At 50.6% G+C, this 24,663-nt stretch overlaps 8 protein-coding genes across 8 annotated transcripts; 3 read left to right on the top strand and 5 right to left on the bottom strand.

Moving 5' to 3' along the window:
• Nucleotides 1-224: 224 nt before the first annotated feature.
• T069G_03439 (major facilitator superfamily domain-containing protein) lies at nt 225-2,138 on the bottom strand (the record flags this gene model as incomplete). The annotated part of the gene is made up of 2 exons (XM_056170649.1): nt 225-242; nt 306-2,138. 2 exons carry the CDS (start codon nt 2,136-2,138, stop codon nt 225-227), a joined length of 1,851 nt encoding a protein of 616 aa, XP_056031541.1.
• Nucleotides 2,139-3,547: 1,409 nt separating this feature from the next.
• On the bottom strand, nt 3,548-4,357 carry T069G_03438 (uncharacterized protein; the record flags this gene model as incomplete). Its single annotated transcript, XM_056170648.1, has 2 exons — nt 3,548-4,223; nt 4,281-4,357. 2 exons carry the CDS (start codon nt 4,355-4,357, stop codon nt 3,548-3,550), a joined length of 753 nt encoding a protein of 250 aa, XP_056031540.1.
• An 806-nt stretch (nt 4,358-5,163) lies between these two features.
• On the bottom strand, nt 5,164-6,273 carry T069G_03437 (uncharacterized protein; the record flags this gene model as incomplete). Its single annotated transcript, XM_056170647.1, has 2 exons — nt 5,164-5,413; nt 5,501-6,273. 2 exons carry the CDS (start codon nt 6,271-6,273, stop codon nt 5,164-5,166), a joined length of 1,023 nt encoding a protein of 340 aa, XP_056031539.1.
• A 1,534-nt stretch (nt 6,274-7,807) lies between these two features.
• On the top strand, nt 7,808-9,358 carry T069G_03436 (alpha/beta hydrolase fold domain-containing protein; the record flags this gene model as incomplete). Its single annotated transcript, XM_056170646.1, has 1 exon — nt 7,808-9,358. The coding sequence occupies one exon, from the start codon at nt 7,808-7,810 to the stop codon at nt 9,356-9,358; it is 1,551 nt and encodes a 516-aa protein (XP_056031538.1).
• Nucleotides 9,359-9,423: 65 nt separating this feature from the next.
• On the bottom strand, nt 9,424-10,068 carry T069G_03435 (cupin domain-containing protein; the record flags this gene model as incomplete). Its single annotated transcript, XM_056170645.1, has 3 exons — nt 9,424-9,665; nt 9,779-9,832; nt 9,906-10,068. 3 exons carry the CDS (start codon nt 10,066-10,068, stop codon nt 9,424-9,426), a joined length of 459 nt encoding a protein of 152 aa, XP_056031537.1.
• Nucleotides 10,069-14,554: 4,486 nt separating this feature from the next.
• On the top strand, nt 14,555-16,649 carry T069G_03434 (f-box-like domain-containing protein; the record flags this gene model as incomplete). Its single annotated transcript, XM_056170644.1, has 3 exons — nt 14,555-14,858; nt 15,051-16,460; nt 16,528-16,649. 3 exons carry the CDS (start codon nt 14,555-14,557, stop codon nt 16,647-16,649), a joined length of 1,836 nt encoding a protein of 611 aa, XP_056031536.1.
• A 569-nt stretch (nt 16,650-17,218) lies between these two features.
• On the bottom strand, nt 17,219-17,758 carry T069G_03433 (fungal hydrophobin domain-containing protein; the record flags this gene model as incomplete). The annotated part of the gene is made up of 3 exons (XM_056170643.1): nt 17,219-17,263; nt 17,323-17,405; nt 17,461-17,758. 3 exons carry the CDS (start codon nt 17,756-17,758, stop codon nt 17,219-17,221), a joined length of 426 nt encoding a protein of 141 aa, XP_056031535.1.
• A 4,952-nt stretch (nt 17,759-22,710) lies between these two features.
• On the top strand, nt 22,711-24,603 carry T069G_03432 (transmembrane amino acid transporter protein domain-containing protein; the record flags this gene model as incomplete). Its single annotated transcript, XM_056170642.1, has 1 exon — nt 22,711-24,603. The coding sequence occupies one exon, from the start codon at nt 22,711-22,713 to the stop codon at nt 24,601-24,603; it is 1,893 nt and encodes a 630-aa protein (XP_056031534.1).
• Between the last annotated feature and the right edge of the window lie 60 nt (nt 24,604-24,663).

Here is a 24,663-nt window from a genome sequence, read left to right as displayed (position 1 = left end):
TTCATTTTAACGTTTTGAGTAGTGCCGCAACGGAAAAGTATCAAAAGGTAGTATTTGTGTTAATTAGTGGAGAAATCTATATACCATGAGACGCTTTTAAAACATCATCGCTTTTTATCATCTAATATGCATTCGTTGTGACCCTCTCATAGTAGGGTCCAAATCGCTATGATGCTTCAACAAAGATTCAACGTATTACCGTCCCCTGTTTCTATACTCCACCATTACCCTTTTATCAGGGTCTTGCAAAATGTTAGCAACTGTGGGTATTAAACTCAGCTTGGTGGAAGATTTAAGAAACTTACTTTGGCAAATTTGCTCCTGGCGCGAATCCTCTCTCCATAAATGAGAAGTACCCAAGGAATGACTGTCAATCCTGTAGCAATCCCACCGAGCATACCGCCAGCACCTCTCAAACCAAGATTGGTAAACATGACGCTTGTAATTAAAGGAAAGGAGCCACCGAGAACATTTCGGCAGAAGCTCTGTGCCGCAAGAGCGGAACTTGCGTAAATATGATACGTATCCGCTAGGTAGTTGAAGGTGGCGAGATAGACGGAGTAGATTCCCCATGTTGCCAGTCCCAGGCCGACTGCCTTTGTATATCCCCCCTTTCCATTAGATCCTAGGAAAGCAATGAAGAGCCCAGCGGGTAATAGCATGGCAGTGATGCAAGTGAAGTAGAGTCTTGCCTCTGGTGCCTCAGCCGGAAATCGTCTTCGCATAAAGGCCCAGAACTTTGAATCGGAGTACTGGAAGCCTTCTTCTTGCTTCTTCCATTGGGGGTGTTTTAAGAGATGTTCCTGGTAGACGCCAACAATTGTTGCAGCAGCCGATGCAATCATCATTGCCACGTACACCCTGCTCGACATGCTGAAGTCCTCGCCATAGAGAAAGGGGACGACTGAAAAGGAGAGGTATAAGACACCCCACGAAAAGGCAGCCCAGAGAGAGAAACAGAATACCACTGGTTCCGTGAAGAGAAGATGAAATGGTCTCCTGACAGATGTTAAAACGATTTGTCCCAAGGATGCGCGTTGTTCATCTTCTTTGACTATCCATCGGATTCTTCGTAAACGAGGAGTCGTAGAGATATTTCGCTCGTTCAGATTCGCCGTGACAGTTATTTGACTTGAGGCAGCGGAAGCCAATATAGCCAACTCGTCGTTTATCCATACACCATATATACCATATGTTTCCATCTCTTCGTACCACTTATTAAGCTTCTTCGCTTTCTTGGATAGCAGGACAGAAGCCCGGCTTTCTTTGAAGAAGAGGACGAGGGCAAGGAGGAGAACAACGTCGAGTATAACCTGAACCCAAAATGACCACTTCCAAGCACGATTATTGCTTCCCACCGTTTCAATCAACGCAGCAGAAACCAGTGGACCAGCTCCGGTGCCAGCCAAGACAGCACCGCTAAACAGTGCCATTGGCGTGTTTCTTTCTTCCTTTTCCCATAAATCGGCCAACACGCCTCCGACGACCGCAGAGAAGACCGATCCTCCGACGCCAACAAAGAAACGAGATACCAGCATGCCGGCAACATCCGGCATGACAGAGCAGACGGCTTGAAAGATGACAAAGACGGTGCCGGCGATAATGAAGATGGGGTACCGCCCCCAAATCTCGGACATTGGCGCCAGAGCCATTGGCGCAAACGCAAATCCCATGCAGAACAATGTAATCCCGACGACCACAACAAGCCGAGATGTCTCAAAGTCACTGGCCATAATATTTGCAGGCGGCGCGTAAGCACCTGCAGTGTATGCCGTCAAAAACGTCGCCAAGCATGAGAGTATGAGCAAGATACTCTTGTGATAAGCACCCCACGACAACGGAGACGTATAAGCCGCCAAGTCTGGGCATGGGGGCGGCTCTCGACCATCGACACTGGGCTGTTCCGGTATTGGGGGCGACGGTAATGCGGTGTCAAAGGTGAGGTAGAGATACGATATCGGAGTGTCGCTTCCCAGGCTTGTCGCTTCGGACTGCTCTGTCCGCGGTTTTTCGCTCGATGACAAGTCTTCTTCGTTATGCGATGGACCACCGAGGCGAGCGGCAGCATTATCGCTTCGAACAATCTCAAAATCCTCCATCCCCTGTGAGTCCAGACCTCCCTTTTCTTCAATGTCCATCGTAAACGGCTTAGACACGAAGAAAGAGACTCGGCTCGTGAATGCGAATCTAGGACATCGATAACTCGGGGCGCGAGCACCAAAGATGTCGCCGAAACACTCACGACGTCTCCAGCAAGAACTTCCAAGGAAGATTTGCCCAGATTTGAGGAGCGGCGATGCCTATTTATCGAAGGCTAGAAGGCGTAAGTGGAGCTAATATTTCGTCGACGGGAATAACCAGGTCTTCTTTAAGACGCCGGTTGATCTACCCTCACATGGGACCGGGCCCCACGCGGCTGACCGGCAGGATGATAATGATTATTTATTTCTTTATCAAAGCTCTTTGCCTAGACGCCGGTAACGGGCCTAGATCTTCTGCACAATATCATGTTCGCTCGTATCGGGGACTGTGAGAACAGTTCCCAAGATACGGAGAATAATCTCATGTACATCGCCATCCATTTTTCTTCCCAAGACAGAAGCTTTAGCCGATGAACTCAACCTCTTCTGGCCAGCGTTAGTCAATAGATTAACGGGAATAAGCGGTGGAAACCCTAGTGTATGCTTCTCCACAGGCCAAGCTTTGCATCTAGATTCCTCATCCGTCCCCCGCGATGTTTTGAGTTCTAGGGCCGGAAATTGGTAATGAAAGCGGACCAAACTTACTACATCCTAAATCCGTAATATTCGCTGCTGAAGCTGATTCCGATTCCTAGGTTCCAATCCAGGCGGAACCCTGGATGAAACTCAACTCAGGCCAATAGCATATCGATTAAAAGAGCTGAGTGGATGCAGAGTCTGCATCTCGGGCTGACGACGGTGAGATTCAGGGTGTATTATTCCCGACTAAGGCCGCCGGCTATTGGGACCACGAACGCAATTGGAGGGATGAGGCGTTTGGCTTTGCATTGCCGTTGAGGTTGGTTTCAATTACACAGCAGACAACTAGTGCATGACACAATGCTTCCCCCCTATAACGCGCCCCCACAGAAGCTTGTCAATGTGTTTTGCTCTGTAAAAATGTTCCCGAAGCACCTTTCCCTTCATTTGAACATCCAATAGGAGATAGACAGGAGCATGCGGGCTCCGTAGTGGTGATGTTTGGTTGGAGAAATCTAAACGTCTTGCTGTCAATTGACATCGCGAGCGGTTTGGCTAGACAAAGAGCATCAGATAGAAATTCTTCAATAGGGGAGTTCGAATATATACCTGATCAAACCCGGTACGAAGGATAGAGTAATACTCGCCAAACACAGCGGTCAATATGCTGCAGAATTCGAGAGGTCCAAAAACAATACAATTTCATCGTGTGGTGATTTTCGGGGAAATGGGCTGACATAAATTCATCATTGATCCTGGTTACAACTCCTCTCCACAATCCAGCGAAGTAGACTTCTATTCCTTTCGTTCGACTCTCTCTCTCTTGTTCAGTGAGACGGGTCTGCTGCAACTTCCACGGGAATGCTGTTGACGCTAATATGGCACGCTCTCGATGTATTCGGAGGTTGTTCGGTGTCGGCGCATGGCTGGGGCTGGGGTTTTCCTTGTAGCTCCCTCAATTCCATGGGCTTGTCTTCCAACTCGGCAGGACATTGGGTGCCTGACAACTCGGTGGGTTCTTTGCCTGCTCCTTGCTGACACCATGTGTCATCTGTGATCCGACTCGGGCCTTGGTATTTCCTTCGGCGGTGTAAGAAGAGAAACGTAATCGCCGAAGCCGCAGCCAGAAGCCCCAGGCAGCTTCCAACTACAATTCCTGCAATGGTCCCGGAGGTAAGAGCCGAATTCGGCTGTGATGTGGGTGAAGATGATACGCTGGAAGACGAGAATTGCACAATCGTGGAAGAAATTGGCAAAGTGGAAGTAGGGGCGGTGACAAATATATTTGAAGAAGTAGTAATCAGTTTATATGTCGATGAATCACTTGTTGACGTCGGAAATTGGGTCGGAATCCCAGGCGGAAACATCTCGGTAGTTCTGATACCATGTGCTAAATCCGCACTCCTCCAGCGGATCTCAAAGGCCGGTGCGGACAGGGTAGTGCCATCGTAATTGGTCACGGCATATTTCTGATCTTTAGTCGAGTCGTTACATTCGTAGCCGCTTTCACATGGGATATTAGACCCTCCTCCTCTCATGTTTTCTGCAATGTGCACTTACTCTGGAACACATCTCACCACTGTTTCTTCATGTCGAATAGGCCAGCCGTTGCTCACCGGAGATGTCTGGGTGCACATGGCACGATATCCCTCAAAACATTCTCCCGGCGAATAAAACCCCCCGTTGGACCAGAGCTCGAGGCCGCCCGGAATTCGACAGCCATCGAAGTCAGACTGAAGGATAGGGGGAGGACACGGAATCGCCTGGATAGTCATTGGCATGTACAGCACTCGCCTAGTGCCGCTTGACAATGTACTCGTACGGGCCGCCATTCTTCAAAGAGTGTGGTCTATTCGATTGAATCCGAATCCGAAGTCCAGGAGCTGCCGTGCCGAAACTGCTCCCGCATCTGTTTACCAACTGACAAAAAGCCGAGGATGAATGAAAGGAGATTGAGTCTAAAATTCTGCACTATGGAAGAGATTTTATTTGCAATTCGCATTCGCATTGCAAAGGGGGCAGTTGCGCAGTGTTTGTGCTCGCTCCTTCCGTTGTTTGGCAATTGGCTACTCAAGCACGTGTACCACGCTCGGCTAATGTAGCCGTGAATTGCTACGAGATTTACACTGAATCTCTCTATTCTAACCACCAGCAATCAAGCGGTGAGGCACTTGCAATTATTGCATGTATACGACCGATTGAGTGGAAAATCATCTTGGCAGCTATTAGGCCTCTATCCGCATATACTGGGCTATTACCAAGCTGTCATCTTGAAGATTCGATGTCACGACACTTGAAGGGACGAACTCAGTCACCGCAGAGCAAACATTCGCACTACAGAGTTGCTTCAGGTAGGAAATCAATCGCTATTGGCTCTATCTTACAAATACAGTGGTCATATCTAAATGCTGGAAGAAAAAGAAGAATGCTTTTCCGCCCCTCTCTAATCTACGTCTTCGTCGTGTGTCTCGACTCCATTTGCAATGCCATTGCTCGCATGGTTGCCATTCGTATAACCGTTGGCGTGTCCGTTGGTGTGTCCATTGGTATGACCGTTCGTGTGACCGTTGGTGATACCATTTACTCCGTTTGCAGTTTTCACGGTCCCATCTTCATTGATGGACTCTTCGAGATATAAAGCAAAGGTGACGACCAGATAAACATCTCCAGTCGCCTTATTCCGAAGGACATATCTCAACTGATGTGCGAGCCTTCCGTCATTCCTACACCACACTCATAAGTAATCGCTCATCATCAAATCATGTCAAAGCCAAACTTACCTCAAAGCCTCTGCCCCCAAATATCTCGCAACGGAAAGCTGGAATCCCGGCAGCCGCAACGCTAGATTGGCAAAGTCGAGATACGGGTTGAAAAAGTCAATGCCATACGTCCTCCCATACTCCCAAATCCATTTCTCCTTGTTCGAATCCGACAAGGCCCATTTCATCCTCGGCTTGCTTTCCTTGGGTACACTATTCACCTCACGTATTTTCTTGCCTCTTTCGTCCCCTCCCTCCTCGAACCACAAACCGCCTCTTGACTCGTCAAAGACTCCCGCACCGACGGACACGACATTGAATGAGCTAAGCGCAGGGCCGTACAGATAGGGCTTGTCCGCATATGCATCGCCATCAAGACCAGGGTCGATCCACCACTTGACAATGTTCATGGCAGTGTTGAAGCCCGGCGGCAGCTTGTCTCTGATTGGGCGGTCAAAGTCATTGCCAAACTGCAGATCCGCAGCTCTGATTCCCAAGGCAAGATCATCTGCGGAATCTCCAGCCTCTGCCTTGGATGGGTTGAGTGGCGTGAAGCGGAACGAGATGCTGTACTGGTCTTGGTTGCTTGCATGCGGCTCTGTAGAAAAGTATGGTGAAGTAGATGGCGAACCACGCGGCAGTCCCTTGTAATCCTGTATCCGGACATTGAGCTCGACATCGGCAACGTCGCTCTTGATGCGCACGGGCGCAGATTCGTTCACCGGGACCTCAACGTGAGTGCTCTCATCGTAGCTCGATCCCGCCGTAACACGAAGAATGTATTTTTCAATCATTTTGCTGCTGCTGTATGTGCTGTGTGACGATTGATGGCGCTCATCAGCTCAATGAAGCTCTTGGGATATATAACTTCGGAAGTGGTTAAACTGATGGCCCGATTCGGAGCATATAGTTATGCCTGTGACTGTGGCTTTACACTCATGGCGCTCATTCATCAGATCCTTAAAGTTCTATTAATAACAGAACGGGTTTTCTTAGTGCGATTTGTTTTGTGTGAGGTGGCAAATCAAGCGCGTCAACAGCTCTTCCGTTACCCTGGAGTCAGAATTGCCCCAACGTGGCTATGTGTGTTTTTCCCTGCCTTGGTTATCGGTACATCTTCCATCATTCTTTTCTTCCGGGTGCCGAAGCGCATCTGGATGCATTTCTCCTGGACAATACCAAACAGGAAATGATTCCAACGTGGAGTATGACACAGCAGCTCCGTCGCCCAAAGTTTCACCCGCTCAATACCATACTAACATGAAACGCTGGAGCTTGGAAGTGCGCCTTGTCAGCACCACTATCTCTTTCATATCTAATATGCATCAACGAGCCTCTGATGCATGTGAACTTCGATTAATGTAAATATAAATCGACAGCAGGTTTAAAGAAGCATCAATATTGCATCATAAGCATGATGTCGGAAGAATTCATATCCCATCTCGGGGCAGAGAGATAGCTTTGCTGATCCGGCTGACTCGGCACACGATTGCTCATCACGTTGCCTAGACAGTCTCTGTAGGTAAGACGAGCGATCAAACAAAGGTCACGGGCTACCTAGACAGGCGTATTATGCGCCATCTGTTGCTGCGATTAACTCAGGATGCGGAAGTGGACCGGCCGGGTTTCATGCTGTTTCATTCTTGCTTCTCGTTCTCAGTGTTGTAAATAACTGACTCGAGCAACGAACTTGAATCTAGTTGAAGCATGTGCATCTGAAGGCTTGATGTTCGATGGGGCTTTGGAAAGTCAAGACGTATTCGGTGTCAGGTGTTGAGCAAGCAAGCGAGGTGAATATGATGGCATGTGCTGATTGAGCTTCGGTAGATCCCGAGGCAGAAATCAGCCCGGTACAATGCCAACCCAGTTGCATGATGCAAATATCGATCCCTAAGCGTAGAAAAGGGAACAAATCACATGCTGATCAGTGAATGTCAAGTTTTGTAGTGAATTTTGTCCCAACATTCGAGCGCAATCTCATTGTATTATGGGCTTGCGCCTCTCAAGCCGATGCTGGGTCGCACTAACACCCCAACACCCGTCGCCCCAGGGTCCAAGTATTTCCCCAGCAAAATTTGTGACTGGGGTGACATTGACGTCATGCCCAATCGGAAGCTCATAGGCCCCGTTTGCCAAAGTTCTCGGGCACACAAAGTTGGAATTCAGGCCTCGTCCATTCTTTCTAACTGTATCAGCATGGACAAACAAAGTTTTTAAGAAAATCGGAGGATACCTATCCCACCTTGTCACCCCGTCACATCGATATACTTTTCTCCAAGTGGTAGCTGTGTGGCGTCCCCAGCTTGGAGCTCTCTCCCCCGCGAAACGATGATAAGCAACAGTGTGAGAGGCCGGCTTCTCATCCGCCTCTTCATCGTCGTCTTCCGATATACGCCGTTCATTTACACCACCGCCTTAGCGGCCGTATACTACTGGTACGGCTGGGAACAAACGCGCCAGACAAATGCAGCTCAAATCCTATGGGGTCTGATATTGGCCGAGATCTTGTTCTTCTGCTTCATCTACCTTCCGTATATGCACCAGCTGAACCGCAAAGCTGTGCACCCTACACCCCTGACCTCGGAGGAAAGATGGGCTCTCTTCAACCAATGCCTGGCAAATGTCCAGTCCATGGAGGTGTACCTGCGATGGTGGTTCCTCGGAGCTGAGTTAAAGGATATCTGCCGAGACAACCTGCGCGATTTCCTCCTCTGGGGTTTCTTCGACCAGGCGGGGGAAGACGTCGAAAGCAACGGCGGCCACTCCGAAGCTGATGCGCGAGATTTGGATAGCTTCATCACAAAGATTGAAGAGAGACTGGGACACCCTCTCCACGATGGCCGAGGTACGGCCAAGTGCATACGACTGACTTTGGATGACGTCGAGGTAACATATAGATCACTCACATGGTACTTGGTCATATATCTTGTGGATCAGGCCGCACACTTGGCCCTTTCATGGAATGGCTTCAAGTTCTATGGCAGAGGACCCGTCGCAGCTCTTGCAACGTTCCCACCGCGCCCGCAGGAGATATTCACCAGCCGGCGGTCGCGTGCTCCGCAGCTGAGCTACTGGTACCGGCCTCATGCATCCAAGGACTGCAACCCCGTTGTATTCTTCCACGGCATTGGAGTTGGGCTCTGGACATATGTTGACTTCCTTGCAAACATACATGCAGCTAAAGATGTTGGTGGTGGGCAGGGTATTGGGGTCATTGCTGTGGAGATTCTTCCCGTATCCTTTCGACTGACTTCCCCGCCTCTGGGTAAGGCCGAGTTTCTGCGTCAAATGACCAAGATATTGGAACATCACCAGTGGGACAAGTTCACGGTCACGGCACACTCATATGGATCGGTGCAAACCACCCATATGCTCCACTCGCAGAGTCTCGGGCATATGATCACGTCCGTCGTGCTAATCGATCCGGTAACGGTGATGCTCCATCTCCCCGATGTCGCCTACAACTTCACTCGCAGAAAGCCCCGGGAAGCCAACGAGTGGCTGCTATGGTATTTCGCCAGCACAGATCCAGGCGTGGCACGCTGTCTAGGCCGTCACTTCTTCTGGCGGGAGAACATCATATGGAAGGAAGACTTTAGAAATGCTGACCCGAGGGATCGTCGGAAGGTGGCCGTCTGTTTGGCTGGCAGGGACATACTCGTCAACACCTCTAGTGTTGCGCAATACTTGACTGATCTTGGAGTGGCGGGAATAAGCAGCCAAGCTCAAGGTGCTAATCAGGCAGCCGAGGTGGAGGTGCTCATGTTCCCCAATTTAGATCATGCGCAGATATTCGACACCCCAGCAGACTGTCAAAAGGTAATCCGGCTTATCAGATCATATTGCAGTGCAGGATTAGCGGAATATACCAGTATATAGAGTCGCAAGAGCTGAAACGCGTTGCAGCAGTCTTGGCAAAGGCGGGAGCCAATCTCGATAACGAATCACTCAATAGTCTTGATCTCCTGACCCCCCCAATCAGTCAAGATGGCTCCAACCGGACGGGGGCCGCTTTGAGTGATGACCCAAACAAGATCCTGGTCTGAATCATTCCGGGCCTGGTGCTCCGTCCAAGCCGGGACGAATGCAAAGTCTCCCGGGTGAAGCTCGTGATGTCGCAATTCGCCCTTAAAGCCCTCCTTCACGACGAGTGTCCCGGTACCGGACACCACGTTGATGATGGCGTCTTGACGGCGTTATCAGAAACCGAAACCAACCAACCAAGGGAAAGCATTTGAGAGGGGGAGGGGGATGAGAGGGCCCTAGAGAGAGGGAGAGAGAGCGGGATGTGGCACCTACCTTGCTCGCTATTGTGGTGAATTGGGGACCAAGAGTTGGGGGGTATGCGAAGGACTGTCCGAGAAAAAAAGAGAGTTACAACGCAGTTTTGGGCACGCTTCTTCCAAGGGCCAAGGAGAAAACTCACCCGAAGCACACATCTTGTCACACTTACCGACAATGGCGGAATCTCGGATGGAGCGTCCTTCATTATCCAGCATGGGTTTGAGCTGGTCCGCATGGGTCACCTCAGTGGTAGAAGGCAGTATCATGGGCAGGATCTCTGTGATGATGGGGAGTAGCGACGACATGGCCCAAGACATTCAACGACGGAGGTGGGATTACTGTCACTCTTGGCGGCATGGACCAGTCGCAGTATCAATGCGTGTCAGTTCAGTTTCCTAGCGCAGAAGACGTCCGAGTTGCCCTCTTTTTTGTGCGTGTGTGCCCGCAAATGCGTGTTCGTTTAGGCTGGGGGTGCCGCGAATGAATGCAACGAAGATACACAAGGGGGGAAGACGAGGCCCAACTAGGAAGGCGAGCCAGTGATGTGGTGCGAGGATGCGGAACATATAGAGGCGGTTTAATAATAATATGTGGTATGAAGAGGATGAGATCTGTAGCCAAGCGCTGGATAAGGAGATTGATGGAGGTTGAGATGCGACTCAGCGGGTTTTCTCGATACAGCGGCTGGGGTATCGCCCAGGCGGCTCCAGAAAGGCCGAGGCAAGGGATATGACGTGTCGAGGCCGCGATGATGGCAAATGCAAAGCCGCAGTGATGGAGCGATGTTCAGGAGAGCCGAAGTCTACATAAGGTGGTAATAGATTAGGGACGCATGGCAGCCCAGCAAATCGCGATCGTCGGCGGATTTGTTTTTCCGCTTACTTGGGCTCCTGCCTTACCAAAATGCCTATCTAGGTACATATACAAAGTACCTACAGTACAGGTGCGCATTGAGCCCAATGCAGATGGAACTTTCACAAGTGCCTAGCAGGGAGTAGATTGTCCCAATAACCAAATAACACCTCTTAATCATTCATATTTGAAATGAATTATGAAATGTTGAATAAGTGAGAGAGACAAAGGAAAGACAAAAGGAAAGAAGAGAAAAGAAAAGAAGAAGCGAAAAGAGGGGCAGCCATGGGTGTATAAATCGTGCTCGTTTAATCTACAGCAGATTTGATGCTTACCCAAAAACAACAGAAGCGGCATATTTAGTCCACGCACGACACGAGCTTCTTCCGCTGCTGAACCTCAACAGCGCCTTACCGGGGTGACGCCCCATCGTGCCGCGGAAAACTGGGCGCTGTGCTAAATCTACGAGGCCTTTTTACAGTATCCGTTCTCCGTTCCTTGTTGAACTGCAGAGCTACCCCGAAAAAATGCCAAGGTGTGCAGATACTAGACGTCGTCTGTCCAGGATCATGCCCCCGCAAAGCGCCAACAAGATGCGCCAGCGGGTATCCGCAATAGCCATTTGACAAATTCTCAATGAAAGGGACGGCACGGAATGACTTGTTCCCTGTATCTATACGAAGCTGCTAGCAGAAGGGCCTTTGAACAGTCCGTCCAACTGCTCGAAGAATAAGACACAACAACCCGGCCCAGCATGAATCTCCTTGCTTGCCAGGCTCCACCCCGTCAAACCGGACCCCTGGACAAAAGAGCCAAGCATCCAAGGCAGCGAGCTTTGACCAGTCGACAATGCTACGGTAAATCTCGAACGGCGAACCGCTGTGCTTTCTACAAGGGGAAGACGAAGGAACTTTCGCTGCTGATGCTCGACAAAGATACCCTCTCGCCCGGGCGATAGAGGATGGAATATCGCCGAGCGGTTACACGTACCGTTTCACTTGGTCGTGTGCTGTCCAACCAATGACATTGGATCTGACTCCGATGACGGATTTGGGGTGATGCGATGCGGCGACCAATTGCCGCAATGGTGATTCTTGACGTATGTACGGAGGACGCACTACGGAGTGCGGCACATGTATGTATTTGTCTCTCTTGCATTCGTGCCGTGCTTGTAGGGCTCCGACATCTGGCCGCGGGCTTGGTTTGGTTGGTGTGATGGGGTGCAGTCGGAATTGCCAGCCGAAAAACCCTCTCCAGCTGCTTGTTGGTGCTTGCTTGGTCCGCAAGAGCGTATACAATCAACGAAGACAGAAGGGGTGTCGAGCTAAGCAGTGGACTGTGCTCGTCGTCGTTGCAAGGCTTGGTCCCCATTCCATCCGCTCTAGTGGTAATGTTACCTACTCGTATAGGGAGGTCGACTCGGGGCTTTTGGCATCCCCGGCAAAAGCCAAGTGCACACTCTTGCGTCCGCCCGCCTGGTTGGTCGGCTGGTGCTTCTCGCTGCCTCAACCCTGGCAGGCAAACCCCGGGAAGCAATGCCTGTTGGCACATGGAAAGTCTCCCTGCGGCTAGTGCACGATCCCGCTGGAATGGGAAGCTGGGTTAGGCCCAGAAGAGCAGGTGAGCGTCTAGTCGCGGATGTTGCTTCGTCGACTTACATCGTGGTGTTTCTCAAAGCAGACCAAGTGCGTCTAGAAGTGGCCGTGTTGGTTCTCTGCACACACTAATTGACAGGCTAGCCTGAGGGCCTAATGTCCTAATGCCTCGAGATTCGCCGACGCTGTTTGGCCCACTGACCTTGGGAGGTGAGACAGTGGGTAAGATGCTTAAAGTGTCGATCTAGATCTGTACATGTCGGTTTTCGTTGGTTGCTTGTCCTCTTTGCCAAGGCACATGTCCTCGTAAATATGTCAGCCCGGCGTGACAAGCACAAGCCTGGCTACTGGGTACGTGTATTTTCACACAACAAGAGTTTACAAAAGTACAAAGTAGATACCAAATAGGGATTGCAGTCCGGCTGATGGATCGCAAACTGTTGCCTACCGTGTTGGATCGTGGTCCCGAGAACTTGACCGGTCCGCGCACTAAGTGTCTCTTCCGCGGGCCTCTGTTGATTTCTGACCTCGCTTGGGGCATCTTGGCTTAATGCTACTGCTCCTCTAATAAGATAGGTACGAGCTTCATGTATGTAATACGGGGGGATGCAGGATCAGAGCCGCTTCCATGTTGCGTCAATGATACATGCGGGCATTCACAATCTTACATGTACTACTAAGGTAGGTCTTTTTATATTCGGCGCTACCTGGGCTGGGTAAGCTGGGTTTCGGCACCCATTACACAAACAACCACATGAGACGAACGCTGGTAGGCTGCCCCGAAGCGCTTGGCGCGTTTCGTGATGCAGATCAAGCTCTGTCAGGTCATGGAGAGACGTCTTGGTAGCATTGGATGCCCGTCCTTGGGTGCCGGAGCTGGATCTGATTGACGGCAAATACGCCCTCGGCTACGCAACCCTGCCAACCGCCTCAGCACACCATCTTCCTTGGTTCTCGTACGGGCACTCGGCAAGTAAATATCGCACAACCTCACCTCACGCCCCGGAAGACCACGCCGGAGGCCTAGTGATGAAGCGGCGGCGCCGGCGGAGAGTGTGGAGAAGCAGCCAGGATTGTGTCACCGTGGGACTTAGGCAGTCCCGGCTCAAGTCGACGGCTATTCTGGAGGGGGGGTGCAATTGCTAGTTGGGCTCTGTAAGGTATGGAACGAGTGTTGTCCTGCGTACAACAAGCATCCATCGTATCGTATCTCCTGCCCATGACCAGGTAGGTACAAGTCCAGTACGGGACCGACGCACTCGGCATAGCTGCAGAAAGGCTCCGGAGTCAGCGAGAGAGCCAGCATCGGGGATGGCCTCCCTTTGGGGAATAGGGATTCACGACCATCTCAGACGCCAGGCAGCCACAACGGTCACTGGCATTCGGTGTGCAAGTGCACGAGTGTACGAGTATACCTCACCGTTGCCCAGCGTCATCGGAGACTGAAGGCTGCGTGCTTGGAGGTTTGGGCTCCGTCCCTCGGCCGAGTAGTACGGAGGAAACAGGCAGGGCGGTTGTATAAAAAAAGCGACGGCCCTAGTCGCATCACCAATTCTTTATTCAGACTCGCCCAACCCAGCCTTGTGATGACCTGATTGATGCCCCATTTCGATACCCATATCCATACCCATACCCATACACACACCTCGCTATAGATAAAAATTTTTCCATCCATATTCCTTATTCCACTGCTTGGCCCGTTGCAAAGCGCACTCCTGGTCGCCCAGTTGCAGCTGCTGCGACCCTGATGGACTCTCTGCGCCTGGGTGCTACGCTGCGTCGACAAAGTACCGGCTCCCGCTAGAGACCTTGCTGAGGTCTGTGCTCGATGCACTGAATATCCTGACCCCTGGGCGGACATCGAGTCAATCAAGCCAGGCCAGGGACGAAACGAGGTGCAGAAGTGCCCTGATTTTCCGCTGCTGGCCCGCTCTGATGGTCAGAATCTCAACCCATTCTGGAAGCCGACGGAACCTCGATTTGCCAGGGGGGCGATTCGGTAGCTCCCCGTTTGCTGCTCTGGGCTGCTAATTAAGGTACCAGCCATAGGTCGGTCAGGTATTACAGAGCATCACCGGTCAATCAGGCGACAGGCACGGAGTTAGTTACAGCAGCACTGGACTTCTGCAAACGAAAATACTGGCACCTTCAATTAGTAACAGCGCGGCATTCAGTTCGTCCACGATACCGACTTTCCGAGTTACATTCAAGCCTGCACCTTGCAAACCCTTTGCGAGGTACCAGTACTTGCCCGCCATATTTATTCGAAAAGCACAGTCTTTGATTTAATCCTTTTCTCCAATCAATCACCTATTAAACTTCGACTTGGCCCAGCTCTTGCGCCATGGACTTGTTAGGGCTGGCTAGCGGCAAGGCTATGGGCGAGAGTGCGGCGTCGTCATCGATGAGCTCAACCTCGACTCCAGCTCCAGGTCCAGCAGCGGCAGCTTCATCTTCAGCATCAGCTTCAACTGCAGGAACCGATGCGCCCGTCGCCTACGGCAGAATCGACGCCGAAAACGAAGACAACCTCGAGCTCATCCGAAGCGTTGCGGAACATGGCGTCTTGGGCCGTGCAAAACTACTGAGGCCATCTCCGGTTCAGCTTCAGCCCAGCGCCCAACGGCGTGACGACGCTACTATGCAAGGTACTGCAGCCTCTCCAAGTTCCCACCACACCACATCAATCTGTGCCTCTGTATTGCATCGTATCTGCACTGGTGCGATCCGGAGCCTCCATCTCCTGTTTTCACCTTTCCCCTTTTCTCTTTTCCATCCTTCTTTTTCAGCAATTTTATAAAATTCGCAATTAATCTAACAATGTGGACATGGATACGCAGACACAACCGATTCAGGCTATTCCCAGCGCGCTGATGACGACGACCAGATCCAGTCAGGCCACCACTTATCAAACTCCAGCAAACCCCCTCCACTGCTGGCCGCACCCCCGGAGATCATTGACACGATCCTCTCTCATCTTTCCGCATACGACCTCGCTTCCATTTCTGCGACATGCCACGCTCTGCGCCGACATGCCCTCTCTGATCTCCTCTGGCAGCCCCTCGTCCAGCAAAACGTGCCCACGGTCCAAGTCACCAGTGCCGGCGCATGCAAGAGCTACCGCGAGCTGTATGCAGCCCACGACCGGCTATGGTTTTTGCCAAAATACAAGATCTGGTTCTGTGATCGAGATCTGACGGGAAAGCTTATCCTGGTGCGCTATGACCCTAGGCGCAGCTGCATCGAGGGCTACCAGATGGTGGCGGTGAGCAACCAATCGACCTTTGAGAACTGGTCGGCAGATCAAGACGTTATTATTCACGGCTTCGAGCCGGTCGTGAGGCTGCATCTCGACAAGCCGGTCCTGCAGTTCCGCGTCCGAGATAGGCAGGAGGATGGAGGCTTCTCCAAAAGACCCGGCGCTAACCGCTTTGCCGACGAGATGCCCATGGCCTTGGACGAACGGCTAGGTGGCATGTTTAGCAATTTTCTGCTCACAAAGCCGTTGACTGCTGAGGAGGCGGATCAGCGGGTGGAGTTGGGCTACCCCTACGGCAACATGTGGCCGTCGCCAGTCATCCCGGCAAATCACTATGTATCAGGCGCTCAGGCACGCCGGGGCATCGCTGCCCTGGCTGCGCGAGACCGTCCTCGTTCCAGATCGCAAGTTTCGGACCAGACTTTCTGCATTCGGCAGTGGATGGAGTTGACGGGCACTCCCAGCCCTCTCAGGTTCATGGGTCAGGGTGGCCTCGCCGGAGCTCTTCAGGCCCTGGTGGAGGAGATTGTGGAGGAGGAAGCGGCTGGCGCTGGCGCTGGAAGCCTTGGTGTGCATATTGGCGAGGAGCTCATCACGTACTCGACTCTTGACCCGGCTCTGTACACGCCGACTCGAGAAAAGCCCTGGAGAGGAATTTGGGTCGGTGACTACAGCGCACACGGCTGCGAATTTTTGTTAATCCACCAACCCGACGATCCTCCGGCCACAGATGCCGAATTGGGTATTTTCCGCGACGAGAATGATAGCGATGAAGTATGGGAGCAGAAGAGGCTCGATGCCAGGGTGTACAGAGGTCGGTTGGAAGGCATCAAGTTGACAGGCGACCCAAATATTCCGAGGGGCGAATACACCTTTGTGGCCAACGACTTGGGGCCTGATGGCTATGTTGCGACGGCCACAGATGCCCAGTTCTCTGGCGCCAGAATAGTCAAGAGTGAAGGGCACATTGCGGCTACTGGATTTCTCAGAGGTAAGCAAAAGACCGCAACTCGCCAATTCGTAGGTTTCGGCACAAGCTAACAGGGGTGTTAACACAGATAAGTTCATTGAGAGTCAATTGATCCTCATCAGCCCAAATAGACTTGCGCAGCACTGGGTTGGATTCGGACATATTAGCTTTTTGGAGAGAGTCAACATTGACCAGTTACTTGTACCTTGAAATCGAAGAGCAAGGAGGAAGCCGGGAGAGCGGCTAACACACGAGAGCATTAATGGATGGGGCTACTACAATCTTTAGGGACAGCGCATCAACCGGTTTTACACTACGATACCCGCTATGATGGAACATGGCCATTTCTAGGAGTTTGTCTATTATATGGAAAGGCGGGGGATATTCTCAGATTCGAATTGGACGCCGAGGAAGGCTAATGCGAAGGACACTGGTTTTCTCTGTGGTTGTCATGTATATAGATAATTACCGAAACACTGAGACAAGTTTTTATGTATGTAAATTGTAACATTCAGATGAGATAGACGAAAAGGGCCAAGACGTGTGAAACAAGTACCCCGTAGTTGATTATTACACTATGCCTAAGTACGTCATGTGTATGTATACATATAATATCCAACTCAGGTAGAAGATAAGTAACCATCATATTCCATATATCCAAAAGCTCATGACTCATATGTTCAAGTCAGTGTCCAGTGTTGGTACCGAAGATCCGCGCCATGTGCAACAACGCATTCACCATCAAAGGACCTCCGCAGGCATTTTCGACAATGATGCCGTTAATTGGCGCCAGGGACACCTTGGCAAAGGAGGTCTTGGCCGGCCTTCAAGATCATTAGTATCAATAAAGTGAAGAGAATTTGTCCTCGTAAAAGTCACTTACAACGGGGAGAACACAGCAAACTGCCTGCTTGCCTGTAGTAGCACAGGCACCTTTGAAAGCGGAGGGACTTTGGACAGAGGTAGCTATACTTTTGTAAGCATCAAGAGTTTCAAATTGAAGGCAAATCAGTAGACTTACGAGTGCTACAGTCGAGTCCGACGATGCCAAGAACGAGGGTAGAGCAGCATTGGGGGTTGCTATAGAGGCCCGCAGGGCATACCGCGCCGCCGCCGGTGTTGGTGTTGCCATTGCCGTTGCCATTACCGTTACCATGACCGTTGCCGTTACCATTACCGTTGCCATTGCCATTGCCACCTGCAGGCAGGGTATAGCTAGGAGGAGGAGGGGCATAGGTAGGAGGAGGAGGAGGGGGGTAGTTGCCTGGGGCGGCGAGGACAGCGGTGAAGAAGACGGCGGCAACAGTGAGGAACTTCATTTTGAATGATGTTTTTGGGGTTTGTCTTGAAGACTAGAGAATTAAAGATTAAGGAGTAGAGGTTTGGAGATGCTGTTTGATGCTGAGATGTGAGTGTGAGTGATGAGGAGAAGATATGAGCTTGAAGAGAGATAATGGAGGATATTTATATTCGACTGGAGTCGAGGGTTTATGTTGACAACTCCCCTAGTAGTTTGATTTCCTTGCTTCTCTGCAGACTTGCAGTCTGACCAAGTTACGGCCTGTGTTGGCGATGCAAGTGAGTTGTCGCTTATTTTGTGACCCCATGTAGTATTGCGTCTCCCTTACGTGAGTGTTTTTGGCTATCCATTGGTCCGGATGTGCTTTTGACATGGTGTAGAGCTGAAAACAAGGAAGCTGGACAACCATCATCAGATATTGTGATCCCGCGTCAAAGCTTCTTGGCCTATTGATGGACTGATGTCTCAGTTGAATGAGACCGGGATCCTTCTAAAGGGAGAATGTGGCTGGCTTGGCTACATGATGAGCCAAAGAAGAGTTGTGACTGGCTCTATTTACTTTGTGGCTAATCTCGGAGACAATTACAGCAAATGAGTTGTGCTACGAATAACTGCTGGCTTATGAGATGAATTACGGAACACACATATCATTTATGCATTTTCATCTATCGATAGTAACTCTAGGGCGGTATTGTGTTTAAGTTGTTTACTTTTTAAGTGAGGTATATATTTCTTAAACCATACTATAGTTCTAGCAAAGAGACGGTTACCTACTAAGCAGAGACAAGAAACCCCCTGCAGAAGAAGGAAACATGAAGGGAGAGTGCATGTCCTACCAACTTTCTCACATCTTATTCACCCATGTCCTTGTCTTTATCCCATCCCTACTCCAATCTTGAGAAGAGAGTTTGATTCATCACTTGTTTGTGTTTTCACGTGGATGTCCATGTTAGCTAGACTGAGACAATGTCATGGAGCTTAGCCTTTCGATCTCAGTCCAAGTAATTAACACGCACTAAATCCAAGATTCTAAAAAAAGAACGATACCACCTCGGCACTGGTTTACGTTTACTTGAAAATCTTCATTTTACTTGCATAAATACGATGTAGCACTACAGCGATATGCATACACGGCTGTCCGGAAGCACTGCTCTGTGGAGATGAGATGACTCGTACATAGGTTCTCAGTTTGGCGATTGGCATATAGATGCAGCTGTGTATACAGCAGTCGGTCTGATAATCGAGGTTGTACGTAGAATTCATCCATTGGGACCGGAAGAAACTCCCGCGATCCGCAGGGTTCCATCGTGGTCATTACTCGCAGTCATCAATACTACGGGTATTAGTCCTACCCGCACCTTGCGTCGAAAAATAGTCTAGACTAGCGATTGGGTTCGGCATGGAAAGGAATAACCTTGTAGGAGCGACTTAGCGGATCATCGCCGATTCATTCAGGTTCAAATACAAGATGGTCGCGATCGTTCGAGTCTTACAAGTCGTATGAGCTGAGTAGCATCATAGCGGGGCGATTTTGCGGTCTCCGGCATGCCTGACAGCCACCAGCGCATAAGAACATCCCATGATGTCCCGACGGTAACCAACGCTCTCTATTCGCTGCCTAGCCTTGGAAGACGGAAAAGTCGACGGCCAAAACCCGAGAGCCCTGGCAGACAAAGTAGACCGATATCCATGTTGCGGCTGAGCAGCTTATATGGCTTCAGCCTCAACTGTCCTTTGCTTACAGCCTTGGAAGTGGCAAAACGACTTGAATCTAGACCAGCTCAACAACTCCAGCACCATCCAAACGCGTACCCCCAAAACAAGTTTGCATAAATATTAAGTAGCATGAGTACGGAGTATATGTAAGCTAGACATTGACCCTTGTAAGTGAGGCGGCTAGAAATCAACCCCAGTTTCTTGATTGTCAGCTCTTCCCAGCCACACCAAAAATATTAGCTCTCAGATTGCCCGGATATCGCTGCCCGGGCATGCGCACTGACGCAGGTGAAATTGAATTCGATCTCCTAATTGGAGGAACAACAACTTAATGCATATCCGAGACCGCAGGAAAAAGAAAAGTGCTCAGCCATGGCTCTCGGGCGTTATCGGAGCATCGAGTATTAAGCCAGAAAATTAAACCCAAGACAAATACAAATCACTACTTGGTCAAATCCCGTCGAATACCTAAGAAAGGAAGGACAACAAAGTAGCGGCGAGATTGAGTGTTCCGATCGCCCCGAACACAATAACAGGAGCAAAATCGCCGGTCCGATCGTCCTCACAGCTGTCATATCCCCATCCGTCCCGTCCCACACCTCGGATGAGCTGCATTAGTCTGACAGGCTTAGATTGTCTTTTAGATTAACCTGGGCCGCCCTTGCTTGACATACACCCAGCCAGCCCCCCCGATGCTACCGGCCGATTCAGCTTCTCTTCTCAAGCTAGCTTCATCGGCCGCTCGCTGTTAAGGGCAGGCAGCAACTTGGGACGCATTGAATGCTTTCCTTTCAGAGTAACGTCGGAGCAAAGTTTGATCCCGAGGCCAAGCCAGCATTAACGCCGGGTAGAGAATTGAAATTGGAGACTTTGCGGAGAGGGATCTCGATACCATGGCTGCGCTTTGACATGTAAATGTGGGCTTGTGGTCGGTAACACTCTCAGCCATATGGAGTGTGTTACCGCAATGTCAAAAATGAGGTCCACACACCCTAATCTCACAAAGACTATGTTGTATTACAATGCCGTATTGTCGGTGTTATGCAAGGGGTCCGTTGTCGCACAACACAAAGGCCATGCTAACTCGATTGATGTGAGGGATCTTAGTGTTCTAACCGGGCCCAAGCTAGATTCTCCCTGCACAAAGCTTGCTTGATCGATGAATCACAAACACACAAACAAAATAGACCAGGAACAAGTTACTACGCTACAGCGAAATGTTACTCCATTGTGTTGACTTGTCCTTGATTTGGTAATTGGGCTTTGGCTTTTCTCTTGTTGGGTCAGTAGCTCCAGATTATTCCCATATACGTTCGCCATCATATAGAAAACAACTCGTAGTCTTCAATATTCCGTTATAGTACACGGCTTAGAGTGAATGCATCGCTTGTGGCCTGCATTCACCGCTCGAGGACCAATTACCAGGTCATTGGCGACCACGTGCTTGTAGATGTAGGTAGGCAGGTTTCAGTTCGGCCGACAAACGACGTTCGTTATCAACAACGACTGTCTTGTATGCATGCCCAAAAAAAGGTGTTTGGGTCTTAGATGCTGCTACGTGAATGCAAGGAGGCTGATGTCTCCCTTGATGACGTTGAGACGGGGATTGCAGCTAAGCGCCATATGGCAGCGCGTGCTATTAGTTGTTTATTAGTTGTTTACATGTACTCCAAACCACACTGATCTATCACAAACTCCAAGTTATAGTCCTCTACGGGTAGCTAAGCTATACTAGGGCGCACTCACTTCTTTTAGGGCACATGGCTTAACCTATTTTGTCATTGCTATCATAAGGTTTATTTGCCTAAAAGACGGTGAGGATGAGATTGGGTAATTGCTACCGCGTTTTCGACTTCCAATTGGTGGTAAATGAATCACGAACGTAGGGGTATTTCCGTGTTGCCCTTCTTGCTTAGTTCGTTTAATACAAGCTTCAGAGTCACCTTAGTCTTGGAGATGAAGGCCTGAATCCGTGTAAGAAAAGCATCAATCTCATCCATATTATATGAATATAACTGTCAGCTCAACAGCTACCTAGGCAAGCAAGCAAGACGGTCATCTAGCTGGGAGGATGTTGCTATGGATCGGCCCCCAAGGTTTTCCGAGGCGACCTCGACTGTCTCAGAGTTGACCGGATCTTATTACCTAGGCCTAGTAGTTAACTGTACGGGGTAAGCCCAGTGAAAAGCAAAATGATACAATGTGAGGAGAGCACAGGAATAATAGTTCAATTTGTCTTGGTAGAAAGGATTGGCTTTTAATGAATACCAACTGCCATGCTCACTCATATTGCCTGTCTCCTGCGTAGCCGCCAGTAAATGAGTAGTTGTATATACACGTAGATAGCCAAAAATCATTCCACTGTACGAGATATTCCCGTCATTGCCGATTTGCTAATCTCTACAGAGTAAGAATTTAGCCATGCTCCAATTAAATCTCGAAAGTTGGTCTATGAAGCAGAAGTTTAATACAAGCAGCCACTGGCATGGTCTTTGACATTGTTGCTTGGATCTCAAGGTAATAGATGCGGAGCTGAAACATAGAATCCCACACTGTGACGCAAACAACTGTCTTAGATGACATAGACCGCGGTTGCAAGCCGCAAACAAATTGGTCATTCACTGCTATTATTTGTTGCATGTAAGACAATCCTGCCATCTTTCTACATAAGTATGTAGGCACGATGAAATCATCGGTTTCATTCCGTCTTTTCCAGGGTAGCAATACAAGTAGCCGGTACGCGAGATGCTACCCAAGCGACACCTCCCCAAGTCCCGCCCGCGGACGGCAGCGACCACCTCGACGAATCACAGCGCTGCAAAGCCGGATTTGCCACTCAGCCCCAGCGCTTCAGCCGCCTGCAGCCGCTGCAGTCTCACTGAACAAAGCGGGGCCTCAGTGTATCGATAGGGTACCGTTGCTGCTGCGGGACAGTAGCGGATACCTAGCGGTACACCGAGCTCCGGTTTCTGCTCCTCAATCCGGCGATCCGCCTGCCGATCCTCCGTAGCTGTTTGACCCCCAGCTGAAGTCATCCAAGTCTCACGATTCCATCTCCTTCGCTCTCTCACCATCACCAACTTCCCGCTCAATGGGCCGTGCATTTGTCCACGATCCATTTGGGATGGCTTACGGACTAGCCAGCTAACATTTCCTATATCCAATTGTCATCTTATCAATCTACAGATCCCTGCCAGCGGCGCTGTGCTGTGCTTCCCCAGTGTGGAGCGGTGAAACAACGTCGTCATCGACATCATGTCCGAGCCGGATCTCGTCGGGGCTTCAGTCGACAGCCCGAGCAGTTCCGACGGCGTCCATCGTCAGGCTGCCATTCTCGACCGCCATCTGCCAGAGGGCTATTCTGCCGACCCGGAAGTGAGCCTGGCTACCGAGCCCATCGAGGTCGTTGTAGAGCCCATTGTTGCTCCCTCATCGGCGAGCCAAGATCTGTTTGACTCTCCCGCGGCTTCTGCGACAGAGCTAGCTGCTCCGAACAATGGCAACGGGCAAGATGGAAGCAGTGATGTTACCCCGACTTTGGAGACGCTGGAGTCTTCGCTGAAGCTCCAAGGTGGTGACATCCATCGCGACATGTTCAAGATCAAGGCTCGAGCCAGCTCAATTCGCCGATCCAACACCTTTTCTCATCACCCTTCGCCCCACCTGGGCCCGGCTGGTGAATTGTCACATGCTGAGCAACTTGAACCAGGTGGCTTCAGGCGGCAGCACCTGCGTCGCCGGGCTCGACAGCGGCAGCAGAGTGGACTCGTTGTGGCCAGCACCTTTGTCGATTTCCTCGACCTTTACGGCAGCTTTGCCGGTGAGGCCCTCGAGGATACCGACGAAGATGAGGACGAATCTGCCGTCACTGAAGAGTCTGAAGAAGCCATTGATGATGAGCAACGTCCACTGCTCGCGCGGCCCAAAGCTGATCGGCGGAAGAGCTCTCGACGCCTTAGCCGTGAGGGTGACGCTAGCACGGTCAAGACCTTCTTCACGCTCATCAAGGCCTTTATTGGCACGGGCATCTTGTTTCTTCCCAAGGCATTTCGCAATGGAGGTATCCTCTTCTCGTCGCTTGCGCTGATTTCCGTATCTTTGGTCAATTGCTTCTGCTTCCGCTTGCTGCTTGACTGCCGTCACAAGTATGGCGGTGGCTACGGAGAGATTGGTGAAGCCATCGTCGGTCCTCGGTTCCGAAGCTTGATACTTGCATCAATTGCCATTTCCCAGCTTGGGTTTGTCTGCTCGGGCATCATTTTCACAGCAGAAAATCTCTTCTCCTTCCTCGATGCCGTGACCAAGGGCGTCGGCCATCTTGGCGTGTCAGGGCTAATTGGACTTCAGTTCCTCCCTCTTATCCCCCTCGCTTTGATTCGCAACATCTCCAAGCTAGGTCCCGTTGCACTGGTGGCAGATGTCTTCATTCTCATTGGGCTTGTGTATATCTGGTATTACGATATCGGAAGTCTAGCTAGGCACGGCATCGAACCAAGCGTTAAGCTGTTCAACCCAAGGGACTTTCCTCTGACTCTTGGCTCGGCCATATTTACGTTTGAAGGAATTGGCTTGATTCTGCCGATCCAGTCGAGCATGAAGAAGCCCCATCATTTCAAGGGCCTGCTCTACTTCGTCATGTTCCTCATCACGGCCATCTTTACATCGGTTGGAGCACTATGCTACGCAACTTTCGGCGAGAATACCAAGATCCAGATCATTTCCAACTTCCCCCAGGATTCACCTGTTGTCAATTCAGTTCAATTTCTCTACTCACTGGCCGTACTAGCAGGTGAGCCCGTGCAGCTGTTTCCTGCCGTGCGTATCCTAGAGACGTCAATCTTTGGGGAACGGGCCACGGGCAAGAAGAGTGCGGCAATTAAGTGGAAGAAGAATGGCCTTCGGACGCTGACCATTGCCGTCTGTATTGGTGTTGCGGTGGTTGGCGCCAGCGATCTGGATAAGTTTGTGGCTCTGACGGGGTCTTTTGCTTGCATTCCTTTAGTTTACATGTACCCAGCATATTTGCATCTCAAGGGTGTTGCTGAGAGTAAGCGGGAGAAGTGCTTGGACATCTTGACGATAGTCGTTGGAGCTGTTGCCATGGTCTATACGACATCCGTGATCGTGGCGCAGTGGGTTCAGGGCTGATGATATATTATGTAGAACAGCTTGTAGGTTATAGGTTGAGTAGCTTGGTGGTGTACGACC

This window comes from Trichoderma breve, chromosome 2 (genome assembly GCF_028502605.1).
Source record: "Trichoderma breve strain T069 chromosome 2, whole genome shotgun sequence".
Taxonomy (NCBI): Eukaryota; Fungi; Ascomycota; class Sordariomycetes; order Hypocreales; family Hypocreaceae; genus Trichoderma; species Trichoderma breve.
The sequence above is the reverse complement of the archived record's forward strand: the minus strand, read 5'-3'. Positions and strand labels throughout refer to the sequence as shown.